At 40.6% G+C, this 16,895-nt stretch overlaps 1 protein-coding gene across 1 annotated transcript in view; it reads right to left on the bottom strand.

Moving 5' to 3' along the window:
* LOC150089384 (band 4.1-like protein 4) overlaps positions 1 to 16,895 on the bottom strand; it is a 582,252-nt gene that overhangs the window by 355,520 nt on the left and 209,837 nt on the right. The window contains exon 2 of the mRNA XM_090389965.1: positions 2,180 to 2,284. Within this exon, the coding sequence (XP_090246091.1) occupies positions 2,180 to 2,284 (105 nt within the window). The remainder of the gene's footprint in view (positions 1 to 2,179; positions 2,285 to 16,895) is intronic.

Raw genomic sequence — 16,895 nt, 5'->3', positions numbered from 1 at the left:
TTTTTTTTTTTGTTAGTTGTTGGCGCATCGGCTTCTGTGGCCATAATGCACCTCCCAAGGTTTTTTGCACTACTCTGATCCAAGCCCGAGGCGGGATTCAAACCCGCGACCTTTGGGTTGCCAGGCAGGCACTTTACCTACTCGGCTTTACATTATACAAATTGTATATGAAAAATATAAATCAGTTTTACGATCAGTGGACGTAACAAGGTCAACTTACATAAATAACAGCCATAAATAAGAAATATTTACAAATTTCAGTGGGAGTAGAAATCATAGCTCCATCCACGTGAAAGTGTCCTGTAGTTTCTCTGTTCTGTATCCTTTTGAGTCACAGAACTTGTGTGTGTGTGTGTGTAAAGGCGCCTCCGTAGCCAGGTGGGCAGGAGCAGCAGTGCGTAGCACACGCTTCTTGATTAGACCGAGGTTCGAGCCCGTGACCACCAAATACGGAGGATGCGGAAAGGTCAGGGAATGACCACCGCATATCCCCGGAGCAATATGGCCTTAGCTGCTAATGTTCCTAAAAAAAAAACAAAAAAAAAAAACAGAACTTGTCCAGATCAATCGCTAGTCTGTTGATAAGCTGGAAGCCGAGGGTCTGTCTTGCAGCGTCCTGCTTTCCTTGGAGTCCTAACGATGTCGTCCATTCTGGGGAAATCTATGCGTCCTCTTATGAGTTTAGTGAGTATTAGAATATTTTGGGCAGCAATCTGCTGTTTCCAAGGCATCACGTCTAAATTCGAGTACAGCACCGATCTAGAGATGGTATACTGTCACCCTGTTATTCTGTTAAGCCATTTAAGGATTCAGTAACCCGAGAAATTTGATGAAGTGGGTTTTGGGCGCTGAGGACCAGATGGTGGAGGAATATAATGGAATGGGATAAAGGCAGCTTTGGACATATCAGATGATTAGCTGAGGATCATCTATTTCTGTGAGTTCTTGGCGTAGCAGCCACATTGCTGCATAGGTCTTCGTTTTAGTGACGCTTAGATGCTACTGAAATGTGAGGCCCTCATCCCATGTTAAGCCTAAGTCCTTATGTAAGATGACTTTTGCTACAGGTTCCCCCTGAGATATAAATTTGTATATTGTTCCTTAACCTTTTGTTTGTAAAGGTCGTTTGGGCTGATTGAGTGAGATTAAGTTCTAGACTGACTGAATCTAGATACATTTCTAGTTGTATTTTTTGATTGGCCAGTTTATTGATGCTAGCTGCTTGATTAGATGATGTTATTTTATTTTATTTATTTATTTATTTATTTATTTGTTGGCGCATCGGCTTCTGTGGCCATAATGCACCTCCCAAGGTTTTCGCAGTACTTTGATCCAAGCCCGAGGCGGGATTCGAACCCGCGACCTTTGGGTTGCCAGGCAGGCACTTTACCCACCCGGCTAGCCCGGTCGGCAGATGACGTTATGTAGAATTTAATGCCGTCCGCATAACACAAAGTCCTGTTGTGATGCAAGGAAGAGTTCAATGGCTGCAGCGAACGTTAAATGGTAAAGGACCCCTCCCTATGGTACTCTAGTGACTAATTTACACGGAGACATGTAAGGTGTGTAAGGTGTAAGGTATATTGATGTCATGCGGCACCAGGGATTGCCCCCATCTCCGCGTTGCTTTCATTGTGGGTGTACCAGTTTGCTGGGAATGCCAGAGATTTAAAAGTGTGTGGGTATTGTACATGTGTAATGTCATGTACCGTTCTTCATCTGGTCATTTAGCCGCTGGGCCCCTGCTGGGCCCCAACCTTCGCCCCGTGGAGGCAGACCAGGAACCCAGTAGACTTAATTACTCTGGCAGGTCCTGCCGCTTAGTTTCCTGAGATTTCGGCGGCTACAACCTAAAAAAAAAAAAAAAATCATAATATGTATGTGTATGTACACATATATATATATACTCATTTCGCTTGTCTGCATACAATATACGTTGTATGCCCGTACACACCGCGGGGGGTTTGATATTACGTAAATGGATAGGCCGAGACTGGGCGAAGATTATTTTGAGTGTTGTTAAATTTGGTGTGTGGGGCGTCATGTTGTTTGAAATGCGGATTTAAAGTGAAAGTACCACTAGGACCTTTCGAAGAAATTTCTCTAATTCGCATCATAACAAACCATCCCGCCAACACATTACATAAAATCATTCGTATTTGTTTTAAAACAAACATACCGTCTGTCCTGTTACATCAATGAAACGAAGCCCAAAGTAAGCTGTTTCGAGAAGGTTCAAATGTTTAAAGACAACATCAACCAGGTCTTGACCCTTCGATGATTCCTAGGAGAGAGGGGAAAAAAACAAAAAAAAAAAACATTAATATAAGTAAGAAACTGTCGCTTTTGTTAACTTTTAACAAAACAAATACTACTACTACACTAAAAGATAAAAACTGCATTTTTCATTTGCAGATCGCATCGTATCATTAATGAAAACTTACTGATCAGATGCATGCATACTACTAGCAACTTGAAATAAAATAAAATGTTTTCGTTTGATTCTTATTATGAAATAATAACCTCTTTTTTCTTTTCACATTTTTTTTTATCTAGTGCTTTCTTAGATTAAGTGCCCGAAAAGTATAATAATAGTTTCATAATTATGCTATTAAAAATAACAAACAAATAAATAATAATAAATAAAAAATAAATATATAAACAAAAAAACAACACCAATTTAGTAGTAGTAATAGGCAAATTATGCAAGAAAACAAAATTATATAGCATCAGCCAAAAAAAAAAAAAAAAAAAAACTACGTTCATACTCTCCAAGAATTTGTTCAAATCATTCACTTCCACAACAGACGGAAGCCTGTTCCAACAATCAACCACCCACTGGCTGAAGGCAAATTTCAGCACATCTATCCTGCAACCATCCTTTCCTCAACTTAAATTTATGCCCCCTCGTGTATGTAATCTATGAAAGAAAAAGAATGCCATTCACATTCAGCTTACTCAATCCATTCAAGGATTTAAACACCTCAATCAGATCACTCCATACGATACAATTTGCAAAACTAAAGCCTTTCTAGGTAAGAGCACACTTCTGTTCCCTTCACCCTTCTCTGCACCCGATCCAGAAGCTCTACATCCTTCCAAAAGTCAGGCCTCCAGACCTGTATGCAGTACTCAAGATTCAGACATAATGCTAACGCAAAACTTCATAAAATTTAAGTCGGACCACAATCCCATTTTAGAACTGAAGATCCATAAACACATGCAGGGTAAGCACACGAACTAGGCAAAGCAAAGTAAGTATCTTTTCTCCGTGCAGTATATTAATGCAGATGTCATTCTCAATCATCTAAAAAGTTACAACTGGAATGACCTGCAAGAAAAGCCAGTAGACGAAGCTTCAGAAATGATCACTAAAAAGCTATACCAAACAGCATTGGAAGGAGCAGCAAAAGAAATAAAAATATCTGAGAGAACAAAAGAATGGTTCAACCCACAACTGAAAGCAAGTTTCCTCAGGGCAAAAGCAGTATAGAAAATGCAAAGAACGGATCATCCCGCCGATCACGTTCGTTATAAGAAGGAAAGAGCACATTTCATCAAAGCAAAAAGACAGGCACACTGAAATGTTGTTCATAACAAATTAAAATAATCCCACAGAAAAGTTAACGGGAAAAATCAGCACATAACTGCAACCGTGCGGGCACAACCGCCACCGCGAGCTTACAGAGAAGAACTAAAACAAAATGGATGGTGAACTGCTGGTAATTCAACAACCATCGAACACAGTTCGAGTGATTTCGTAAATACTCGGAAGTACTCACAAAATCCGATTTTACGCACATTATGTTTTTGGATAAATTAAATTTGATTAAAATATTTGACTAAGAACGAAACTGGATTATGTGTATTAATACTCGCCAAATTATGGGGCAGTAATTTTTTTCTTAAAATTTCTTTAACCCCTCCCCCCTCCTCCTCCTCCCAGCTTGAGCTGAGGTGCGGCTCTTCGGATTCTCTTTTTTTCTTTCTTTTTTTTTAAATTAGATCAAAAATGTCTCTTCACTCAAAAAAGGTTGCCGGTCCCTACTCTAGCCTATGGCTGGGATGGGTTATTGTAATAAGGTTTTCCCAATAAAGATTTTAAATTTAGGGATTAAACATTTTCGACTAACATTTGTCCCTTTGAAATCATCTCACCAAAGGTAGATATGAATGAGTCACCCCCACCCCCACCTCTCCCGCATATAATACATTATTTAAAGATTCGCTTTATACTCCGAGACGACCACATAGCAAGAGTTAATGTCATCATAAAGACAGTCACGCGAACTAGAATCATATAACAATGGATAGCATATTTTTTTGCGGTGTCGACTGGATTTGAACACGCGAAGCAGCTGTCACATAACTTGGACAGTCTCCTAAATTTAAAGCAATTCTGAAAATATGTTCTCGCGGTAGCACAACAGTGAAAATATTTATTTTATGTCCGCCTCACACACATCGAGCACTCGTGGTAGCTCAGTTGATTAATCACTGTCCCACCCACATCGAGCACTCGTGGTAGCTCAGTTGATTAATCACTGTCCCACCCACATCGAATGGAAAAGACCTGGCTTCGAATCCCGTCAATGATGCGAGGAATTTTTATAGGACTTTTTCACAACGTCGCTAAGTTAGTCAGTCTCAGACGAGGTTAGCATGGTTTACTCCCGGAAACTTGAGTTTTTCGTCCAGCAAACAGCAAATCTACACCACAGAAAACAGGCAATTTGCAGACATTATATACGGCACATTTTGGCCTAAAACCCAACAACAACCACAAACCCCCATAGTGCGAAAAGTTCTGGGTTCGAATTTTTATGGACTCAGCGTGGACAGTAATGTTTTTGTCTCCCGGATTGGGTTTTTCCTTTTTTTTTTTTTTTTTAACATGGAATGCCGACCAGAGAACACACATAATATGAAATATTTATTTTATGTATACTGAAATTATGCACTGTTTTCTCTTTATTTCAATATCCAAAGAACTAAAAAAAAAACTTAGATTGAATTTCTCTGTTATATATTAACTTAACCGTATCGACCGCTTTCGTTCGAGTTTACACTCCTAATTCATCATTATCGGCAGCTAGTGTTTCGGTCAGTAAATCAGACTCGTGGATTTTTTCCTCCTTCCCTCTGTAGACGACAAGTGTGGAATTCCCAAAGGACAGGCTATTAACCTCGGTGTTAATTATAAGGCGTTACTGAAGTCAATTTCCTGAAAAAGAGAACTCTGGGGAGACTGTATTTGGGGCTTCATAATGCAGCTGTCAAAATATAATAGCGTCGTTGCTCAACCCTTTCGGTCAAAGAAGACAGCACGCAGCGAAGTTCTTATGACTGACGAACAATGAGATAGATCCACAATGGGCAAAAAGCTTTCCCGTCACTCATTGCAATGCCTTTTAGAAAGCATCCTATGAAAGGCTGCTTCATCAGAAAAGTGGAAGAGAATAAGTGTGCAGTTGCCATAACTGTACAGTTGACGTTATCCATTTTATTTCAGCATAGCATAACTAGAGTTCAATGACATCTATGCACAGTGGGGACAAAGACAATTACGATCAGTCAGACAAATATGGAATTTTTTATGACTGAATTTCATCTTAACTGTTATAAAACAGGTGCGCCTAAATCAAGATGCGCCAGTAGGAGCCTCGTGTGGTTAAGGAGATACTAGTGTGAAATTATCATTTATGAATCATGCTAATTTATTTCAATATTCAAAGCAGTTATAATTAAAATGTTTCACATTGGCACCTGTAGAGGGCAAACCATAGATCGACCACAGATGAAATTTCGAACAGAAAATGTCCAGATAACGTTTTTCAACCGGTGTTCCGCATTAATACATGAAATATTAGCACTTATTGACATCGATATTTTGAAGAAAAATAGGAAATACTTTATAACAGTAAAAAAATATATCCGATATATTGATACTAAAAACAAATTATCATAATGTAATTGAATTATATTCTTGCTGATCATGAAAATAAAGGTGTTTTTTTTTCCTCCCTTTAACTGAACTCAAATGAACGATATGAAGTTTATATTTAAAACGTTGCTCATAGACTGTATTACCAAAAGTAACTGAACACCTGCACGTTTCAAGGGACCATTTATTAATATAACATTTAATAACGTGCTGACCTACCTTTAGCCTTAATTATGCATTCTATATCAACGACAAGACCGAGAACCAATTTTTGATAATAGGAAAGCAGTATTTTGGACTGTTCCATCTTCAACACGGCGGTCAATTCAGCTGCCGATTATTAGCATTAGTAGAGGCATATGATGCAAGAAAGCAAGCTTATACAGCATCAGCCATATTATGGGAGTCTGTCAAGACGTTTCCCGAAGCTGACATTTCAGTTCATCCGAAAGGTTCAATGGGCTTAAGGTCGGCTCTCTGGGCAGCTCAATGAAGCCTTTGCGAGGCCACATCTTAAAACAAAGTCCCTTCAAGCTGTGCAGTATGACATAGTGCATTCTCATAAATGAAAAGGAAAAGTGTCCACCCCAGAGGATCAGCGGAATTGTCAAGAATGTCGATATATTCCATATCCCATTGCAACAGGAAAGATGACCAATCCCAAACCACGGGCTCTCGCGGGAAGCACACGATAGAAATGCCGTCCTCCCCCAGACCGGATGGAAAAGACCAGAGTTCGAATCCCGAGTACGTTAAATCAGCCAATGCTGATTTAACGTGTTGCAATTTTGCTACATTGCTACAAAGAGACTGGTTACTAATATGGCATCGGATGATGGGTCCACGTTGAAAGTCGTAAAGCCTTGACCAATGGGAAATTAGCAGACTGGTCGACGCGTTGACCAATCTGCTGATTTCCCAAAATCCAGGCATATCTGGATACTTTTGGCAATATAATGTACACGCAAATATGGCGTTCCGCCAATTTCGTACCCATAGTTAATGTTCTGTTACTCAAAAATGCTTGAAAAAACATTGATCACGAAAAAAAAAAAAAAAAAAAAATGTACAAAAAAGTCCACACGAGGCGCTTTTCTGGTTGCATGCAATCTGTACTCACAAAGTAAATCTAATGGCATGCGTCTAATGGCAATGGCAATCTATGGCGCAATGGCAAATTGCCATTATAATGGCAAAATAATGGCAATGACAAATCTAATGGCAATTAGTGGCATGCGTCTTACATACATACGGTAAAAGCAGTACAGGAATTGGAATCTGGTCCCCTACAGGGAAAGGCAATCTGGCCCAGTGAGATGTTTTCCGTAGGGGCCCGTGGCAGCTCCACGCACCGCTAATTGAGGGTTTGGTAAACCAGAACACAATAAGTTAGCATGGAGAGTAGTTAAAAGGGTTTATTTTTGCATCAAACAATTAAGGCCGTGAGGCGGCTGTATATGATGCCTGAAAATTGCATATATTGTAATGTCGATTTTCCCCATTTGCTTGATATAAACACTCAAATTACCTGGTGGGGGAACGATGCCATTACCAATAATAATTCTTCCTGTTATGGTGGAATTCGACGCGACACACACGGTCCTTGACACAGAAGAGGTACCCAAAGTGTTTCTTAAATGGTATTCCATAGGTGTGACATTTAAGCGCATATTAGTGCGTATTAGCATCGGCTTCCCCAGACCAGGAGGAAAGGCAGGGTTCGTACCTGGTCAATAATGCGGGGACTCTCTATGAGCCCTTTTCACAACTTAGCTGAGTTAGCCAGTCTGAGTAGAGGGTCGCATAGTTTTTCTCTAGGGTTCTGGGGAAGCCGATGCTAATATGCACTAATATGCGCTTAAATGTCACACCTAGGGAATACCATTTCAGAAACACTTTCCAGGTGGAAGTTTTTTCCCCCTGGGTAAAAACTGTGCAATCAGATATAACAAAAGAAAAGAAACAACAGGATATAACAAAAGAAAATGGGGTCCCAAAACCTACGCTATCTACGCCTGTTTTTCTCCTGGGTTCTAATCAACGTCTAAATTCTACCGCTTTCTTGTAAATCTCTTTCGGCCAAATTCTACCGCTTTCTTCTAAATCTCTTTCGGCTAAATTCTACCGCTTTCTTCTAAGTTTTTCTCCTGGGAATTCGGGAGAAAACTGTGCAACAAGATATAACAAAAGAAAAGGTGGCCCCAAAACCAAACATGCACCCGGTTCGCGGATAACATTGCAAGGTCCTGGAACAGCAGTATGGACTGACCGTGAGTCCATACTGCTGTTCCAGGTTCGGTGAGGTTACGTGCTCCTATTATCTTCAGGGAGTATACATGCACTTGTTATGTCTTCAGCAGATATGTGGCTATTATCTTTAGCATGATTGCCCGTTCATATTGTAAAGTTGTTATAATATGGACGGACAGTCCTGCTGAAGATTTCATTCCTACCCCCTGGGTTGGTTGTTCTCTCACTCCCCATTCCCCCTCCCCAACCTGGGTGTCCCCCCTTCGCTTGGTGGGTAACACCACTGCCATCTGTCAACGTCCATCCCTGGGGCAGGATGAGCATTCTGCCTCGGAGGATCCCTCCTCTGTTCCCCCTTTCAACCAGGCGGGTGCCTTTACTATTATTTTAAGCCACCCGATTACAGGTGACCCCCGCTTAACGCTAATCATTCGTTCCGGAAAAACAGAGCGCTAAGTGAATCCGCGCTAAGCGAGCGCTGCTTTCCCATAAGGTAACATATGTATTTGTGAGCTGCGGTCGGTGCCATAGGATATTTCCTAATTAATAATAAACGGTAATGAAAAGATGCACAAATGTCGGTCAAAATATTTAATATTCAAATATTTTCACATATAAAATATTCTGCATTACATACGTATAATTATGTGGTAACTACTTGCGTCTCAAAAGTAAACAAAATTCCAATTAAAATAATGAATTTTATTGATTTAATTTAATGGATGAATTTAATCATGAAAAATGTGTGGATTTTGAGTTGAACTTTGGCCCTCTTCCAAATAAACTAAAAGGGGTATTAATTTTAAATGGCCCGCAGCGTTACCACTCAACAATAAAGTCAACCGATCCTTCGCCGCTTTGAAACTTGGCATGTTTTTTGTTCTTTCAATATGAAACTTCTTTTAGGCATTCGTTTCCACAAAAGTCCTGCTTCATCTATGTTAAAAACTTGTTGAGAAGTATAACACATAATACCCCTCTTCAATAATTTTAACAAGTTCTTTTTTGAAAGTTTCGGCTCCTTAATCTGCACTAGCGGCTTCTCCCGGGATTTTAAATCTATTCTACCAGTTTTAAATGGTTCCACATTTTTTTTTTTAGGCGAGTTTTCTTCAGATCATCGTATTGGCTAATCTCTTTCTCTCTCTTTTTTTAATATTTAACTTAACTGAATTCTGCATTGGAATATTATCTTCAAAAAAATTAGTCTTTCCATTTCAATCCTAATAGCCCGTCTAGTCCTAGTTGCTTGCAGTGGAACAGCTATCTTTCCCGCTGCTAAAATTAATTCTTTATTTTTTCATAATTGTTCTTACAGTTAAATTTGCGAGTCCTAAATTATGGCACACATCGGCTTGTCGTTGACCGGAATCGATTCGCTTCAAAACGTCTAATTTAATTTTCAAATTCAGTCTTTTTCTTACATTTATAGTCTTCGTACTGCGCCCAGACGTTGTTGCATTTTCATTCCTGTCGGTCATTATTAGCTCTTCGAAAATATAACTGCGTTGGTTGAATTAATTATGATACAATGTTCAAGTAAACTGTCCGTTACGCACGATGTCTAATACTGTACTGGGTGATGACTAACTAGACTTCGGATAAATGCATATAACGCAAATATTACAAGCAATATATTTGATCATTTTTTAGAATGTTGATCTCGGAACTACGTAACAAGTGACTGTACTTAAATTAGCGAGAGAGAAAATTTCACTGAGCGTGGGAAAATTGCTGAAGTCGGCGTGGGAAACGTTTTAATGCTGTTTTGCTATTCATTTTCAAGCTATCGACTCCATCAAATGAAACGATTTCGTTAAATATGTCAAAAATGTAATCTGTAAAAGAACGTTATAGTGATCTGTGACAGCGTTATAGTCAGATACGGGTTATAATATAAGAACAGCGTTATAGCGAATCAGCGTAAAGCGAACCGCGTTATAACGGGGGCCTGCTGTAATTAAATTCATCTGCCGTGCTGTGTCTTATGTCTGTTACTTGCGTGTGTTCTATGGTCGAGTTGCCTGTTTTTCTGGATGAAAAACCCCAGTTTCCGGGGAAAAAAACTTGCTATATACGCCTGAGACCGACTAACTCAGCTACGGAGTGAAACTTAAGATAACCTATTGAAAATGATCTACGATTGACATCACGGTGCCCACTCAACCGTAATATTATTATTATTATGCAGGGTCGCTGCATGGGTACTGCTGTGCTACCACGCAGACTGGTGGGTAGCACAGTAGTACCCATGCTAGTGAAATGGTGCCTTTACTACTAAAGTGTAAAGTGTGTTAATTGTCTGACAGCACCAGGGGTTCCCCCCCATCTCCGCATTGTATTCTTTGCGAGTGACACAGAACTCTGTGGAGGTCTGTGTCACTCGCAAAGTTGAATAGCGTTATGTTCTGTTGTTTCTCTGACCATTTAGCCGTTGGGCCCCTATTGGGATCCACCGTTGCCCACACTTTGCCACAAGGAGGCAGGTCAGGCACCCAGTAGATTATTTAAGTACTCTGGCAGGCTCCACCACCTAATTTCCAAAAAAAAAAAAAAAGAAGGGGAGGGATGTACACTAGAATTTGGCCGAAAGAGATTTACAAGAAAGCGTTAGGATTTATGCGTTAATTAGAATTTGGCGGCATTGTTAAGGGGTGTATTCGGTCGGTTTAGTGAGGGGGGGAAGACTAGGGGGAAAACAGACAGAAGAATAGGGACCATAGAGTAGGCATCCCCAAAGATGGTCAGTGAAGACTAGCCCCACCAGGCGAAGTGCCTTTACTACTATCCCCTTTTTTCTCTACCACTTTAACCCCCCTCCCTTTTTTTTTACTGGGCTCTTCCTGTCTGTAGCCTTGGCTACCACAGGATTCGCCCTCCCTACTGCCCAGTCCGCCTCTTCGTGGCGCTGTACGGTAAACTAGCGGTTTTTGTGTGAAAACACAGCCCCCCTAGGCTAAGATGCCGGACGAACAACACAACCCCACACTAATACTACACGAACACTCACTAACCTACATAAATCTGGCCATTACAGAGTTTTGTATTCATCACATTGCCTGACACGGAGTTTGGGGGAACCCCCACAGCAGCATTACAATTAACACTATACACAGTCCTGCTGAAGATAACAGTAGCATAAAACTTAACAACTTGCTTATGAGTAGGACTGGCTCGAATATTTACACAAAATAAATTTAAAAAAAAACAAAAAAAAAAACGTATTCTTTTCTTTTTTATATTATTTTTTAAATCTCTGCATTTCTCCTATCTAAGTGACCAAATTTACTCTGTTTTCTCGATTTCTGGTATGTGATGCACCAAACTGTCATACACGAAATTGTCTCATACATCCAACTGTCATACACCAAAATTTTTCATATGCCAAATTATCTCTTACACGGAAATGTCTCATATACCAAACTGTCATGCACCAAACTGCAGTACAGCTATGTGACTTACACCCAAATGAAATGTTTCTGCTCCGCAGTTAACAAGTGCATGAATATATGAAAGATCATGAGAGTGGAAAATGCCAGGCAGAGCTCTCAGAAATCCTCCAGTGCTCTAAGGAAACCTGCAGAAGCTGTCAACCTTAAAGAGCCACTTTCTCAACATTCTTTTCGACGCACTGAATTCATCCAACGTTCTTTGTGGTACAAAGACTCGGCCTACAGTAACGATAAGCGTAAATCCCTGTTCAAGTGACCTCAACTTGCTTTAAACTGTCATTCTAATGAACAATTGCTCCTAAGTGCGGAATCTTTGTTGCTGTTAGAGATGGCTTCGGTTCATGCTGTATTAACTTTAATTCAACTGTAGTGTTAATTTGTTTACTTAAGGTTACTGTTATAACAAGATGCATATGTCCCCAGTAAGACCTGTTGGAGTCCTCTGTCACTAGATTTTTTTTGAACAAGGGGGATTTTATTATTATTAAATTGGATGATTGCGGATCTCTACTAAGAAGAATTTGTTAGGTTAGTGCTCAATTGGACTGAGATCTAGTGAATGGGGAGATTGCAGTCATTAGGCTGTGTAACCTCCATATTCAATAGGATGCACAATGTGCACCAAAAATCACTCACCGATCCATTACATTGCCATCACCGGCCTGCATTATTCACATACAGCAGGATGAGTCCAAGCTGCTTTAGCCGTCCTACCATCAGCATTAAAAAGCGGCAACTGTGATTCGCAGACCAGGCAACGTTTTTGTAATCCTCCATTGTCCAGTGCCGTTACTTCTGATCCCACTGGATCAAATCTTGGTTTACGCTGACAGAGGTGAAATCCGGTTAGGTCGTCGGCTGCGATACCCTAGCCATGATAAGGTACGACAAGTTTTTCGTTCTGAAATGTTCTTTCTGTTAGTTACCACTGTTATACCGGGTTATTCTTTGACAGAATGTAGCCGTTCTGATACCCGGCAGCAGTCTTGTCAGCCTTCATTGTCCTCACCGAGCTGTTTCCGGCCACATGGTCGCCGTAGCCAGGATGTTATCTGGTAATTGGAGCAATCTCAATGCACGTTCATACCATGGCACATTCAAAAACTTAAATCTTTCTTTTTGCCCATTCTCGAAATGGTAGAAACCAGATGACCTACTTTCTATGAATCAGTACTTTCACGCAGCTCAAATGTATCATTCATTTTTTATTATTATTGTTGTTGTTGCTCTTATATTATTTCTCCCTGATTGGGGATTCCACCTCGTGACGGGTATTGCTACCAAGTACACAGGGCCATTGTTATCTCAATTGTTACTGTTGGTCGAGGAACTCTCTGACTATCCTACAGGTGTTCAGGATTGCGACTTTCTGGAGTTCCTTGTAGATGTTCGCTGGGAGACCTATTGCTGCTAGGCTGTTATGTGGGGTCTTTGCACCATACCGGTGGTTGACACGATGATCGGGATGGTCGTTACTTTTTGCATATGCCACATCTCTTTGATCTCCTGTCTTAGGTTAGTGTACTTTCTGATTTTTCCCCCATGGGTTTTCTGCAGGTTGCTAGTGTTGGGTACCACTATGTCAATCAGATAGGTAGCCTCTTCCTTCTTGTCCACAAGGGTTATGTCCGGTCTGTTGTGCGGGATTGTCCTATCCGTTATTATGGCGTGGTCCCAGTACAGCTTGTGGGTTGGGGTCTCTAGTACTGCCTGGGGTTCGTACATGTAGTACGGTACACTTTCTTTGATCAACTGGTATTTCTTTGCTAACTTCTGATGTATTATCCTGGCTACCTGGTCGTGTCTATGAGTGTACTCAGTCTGGGTGATCACCTTGCATCCTGCGGTAATGTGTTGAATATTTTCTAAGGCCATGTGGCATCGTCGACATGTGTCACCGAACACTCCGGGCTCCTTGGCGATATATTTTCTATAGTTCCTGGTGTTGATTACCTGGTCTTGGATGGCGAGCATGAATCTTTCAGTCTCGGGGAAGAGCGCCCCGCTCGTGAGCCATGCATTGGAAGCAATTTTATCTATGTGATATTGATGGAGATCATTGTAGTGTCTGCCATGGAGTGTCTTCTCTGCCCATCTTTCTAGCTTGGTTTGTGACTCATGTTTGGGGGGGATTCCTCCCTTAAGTTGAGTGGGGTATACCGCTTGTCTATATTCCTTATGGACTGGTGGAGTGCTGCTGTGTGTTTCTGGAAGTAATCCTTCAGGTTAGCAATCGCTGTCTTCTGTTCCTCCTTCTTTCTGAGCAATTGTCAGTCTCTCCACGGCTGTTTCGGGTGATGTTGGCGGCTCTTGGTCATCATTGTCCTTGTCTTTCTCACGATATCCTCCAGCTCGGTGTTAGTCCAACCTATGACCCCGAAGGAGTATGTTAGCACTGGGACTGCATAGGTGTTTATGGCTCTAACTGTGTTCCCTCCGTTCAGCTTTGCTTTTAGCAGGCTTCTGAGTCTCTGATGGTATTTTTCGGTCAGGCAGGCCTTAATTACATCCTTGTGCTGTAACTGTTGAGCCTACATCATCCCCAAGTATTTGTAGACCTCTCCCTCTGCCATGGCTTCGATTTCTTTACCAGTCGGTAGCTGGTAGCTTCGGTTGACTAATTTTCTCTGGTTCAATCCATGGGTCTTGCATTTGTCTAGACCAAATTTCATCCTAATATCATTGCTGAATTCTTCGGTGATCTGGAGTAGTTGCTGGAGGTGCTTCTCGGTTCCCGCGTAGAGCTTGATGTCATCCATGTACATCAGGTGGGTGAGGGTGTACAGGTTCTTCCTTCCTTCTTTGAGGTTATATCCGTACTTGCTACTGTTGAGCAATGGTGAATAGCAGGTTAAGTGCGGGTTACTAATAATAGCGAGTTATTATTATTATTATTACCTGTTTATTCACCTTAGGTTCAACCCCCTGAACAGCCAGTGGTCTAGGAGGGTGTACAAATATTTTTTTTTATATACCGCATACAATTTTATACAAATTTTCGATATTTAAAATAATGACATTATTAGAAAATTATATTTAAATAAATTTTCTGTTTATACTCCGGCACGACAACCAAGTCAATAGAGTTTACAATAAATCGTCAATACAAATATTTATCGTATTTAGTAGTCACGGGCTTGAACACCGGTCCACTCAAAGAACGCGTGCTATGCACTCTCGCCTCCTAACCACTGGGCTAAGCAAGCAATAATTAACTTTTTAAAATAAAATTTATATTAAATTAACATTGTAATTATATATACAGCTTGACCTACATATCATTTCTGCGATCATTTACATTACAATTTGCTTACCTTTTATATAAATAAAGCTCAGATTTTATAATCTGAGCTTTATTTATATAAATTTGGTCCATAATTTGGCTTCTGTAAGTTATTTTCTCCGAACTTATTTGGATCTATGGAGAAGGTGTTGAAGTGTTGGATCATGTTACACGGGAACATTCCTTTTAAAGGGTCTAGATTAGTGAGCTTCATCCTAAGTGGATGGTGAAGCTCTAGTGGTTTCTATCCCTTGCTTTTGGGATGGGACATAACCCCATCGATGGAAGATATTAGCAGATTAGCAAGTGTGGACAGATTTTTTTTGAGAACAGAGAGTTTCCAGGGGGTTATGCCTAGATTGACTAGAAGAATAGATTTGAATATGGTGAACGGGTTCCCTCCCAGACGGTTCAGCCACTGCAGAATCCAGTATTCCATTGTCAGGAACCTGTTACACTGAGAGGCAGGTGCAGAGGACCAGATTTCATAGGCATACAGAGGTCTCGGAGTGAGACATCTATCAATGTACTGACAAATCAATTTGATGTTGTGGCAGCCTACAAGCTCCTAGCGGATAGCCCAGAATGCAGCACAGGTCCTCTTCTTTGTCTTGAGGAAATGATCTTTGAAATTTAAGTGTTCATCCAATGTTAGTCCTAGGTCAGTATGCGATGAAACTTTTGGAATTGTCTCGCCATTAACTATAACTCGGATGTCATTCTTGAACTTCCTCTTCGCAATTGTCATGTAGGCTGACTTGGCATTGTTTAATTGGAGTCCAGCTAGCTGTAAATAATCTGTTATTTGTTGAATTTTATTGAAGGTTTGATTACTGATTTCTTGCATTTGTTTGGGTCTTTTGAAATAACAATTTTAAATCATCGGCAAAGGAGCTGAAATTTGGATGTGCTGCAAGGAATGGTTCAAGTAGGATTGCAAAGAGGGTGGCCGACATCACCCCACCCTGAGGCACCCCCCTTGCTGCATGGGTAGTTTTCTGGTGAGATCCATTTTCTATAATTAACTCTCTCCGCTGTAGTAAAGACTCCAGAATGCTGACCATTTGGTGTGATGCTGTGAAATATTCTTTTACGATATGTAATATAGTAGGAATGGACAAAGTATCATAGGCAGATTTAATATCGAAAAAGATAATGTCCAATTGAGCTCTGTCATTCAGGGTTTTTTGTGCTCTGAAGAGTGTATCGAGAAGATCTGAGATAGTGGACCTGTGGTGTAGGAATGTGTGGAGGTAAGGTGGTCAGCGAGAAAAACGGAGTTGGATAATTACTGGATGTGTTAGTTTTTCAAAAATTTTTAATAAAGTACATCCTATGGAAATTGGACGGAAGTCTTTAGGAGTCTTGGGGTTTCTAATTTCAGGGACTGGTTTGACGTAATAAGATTTCCAGAGTTCAGGTATGGCGCCTGTCTTTAGAATCTTCTGGAAGATGTTAAGGAGGAGATCCACAAGGCACACAGAGCACACCTTGACCATAAACAGTGGAAAGCCATCAGGTCCAGTTGGAGCCTTGTTGGGCAGGCCATTTATTACATCAATGAGCTGTTGCTTAGTAACCATTATATCATCCACAGCAGTTATGGTTTTCCGGGTTAGACTAGGCAGGTTTCCAGTTTGTATGGGCGCATCTGAATGATCAAAAGATATGCGCGTCCACTCCTCAACCAGCTTTCCTTCCATGTTAAAGTGATTGTTGCATTTCGAGGAAATTCTCCGGGACTTCTTAATTTGGGATAAGATGTACTGTGGATGTTGATTTAATGTGAGCGCACATAATAACAATGTGTCAGGAATTGTCATCGCTGGTTGTGTTACTATACCTACTTAGTGGAATGAAATTTAGTTTAAGTTTAATTTAGTAGATATTGTGGTTACTCTGCGCTGATTACAGGAATGAATAGGCAATGTGGCGAATGCGCAAAAACGAAATGTTCTCCGTTCGC

This window comes from Mastigoproctus giganteus, chromosome 2 (assembly GCF_048544385.1).
Source record: "Mastigoproctus giganteus isolate SK-2022 chromosome 2, ASM4854438v1, whole genome shotgun sequence".
Taxonomy (NCBI): Eukaryota; Metazoa; Arthropoda; class Arachnida; order Uropygi; family Thelyphonidae; genus Mastigoproctus; species Mastigoproctus giganteus.
This window is presented reverse-complemented; position numbering and strand designations above follow the sequence as displayed.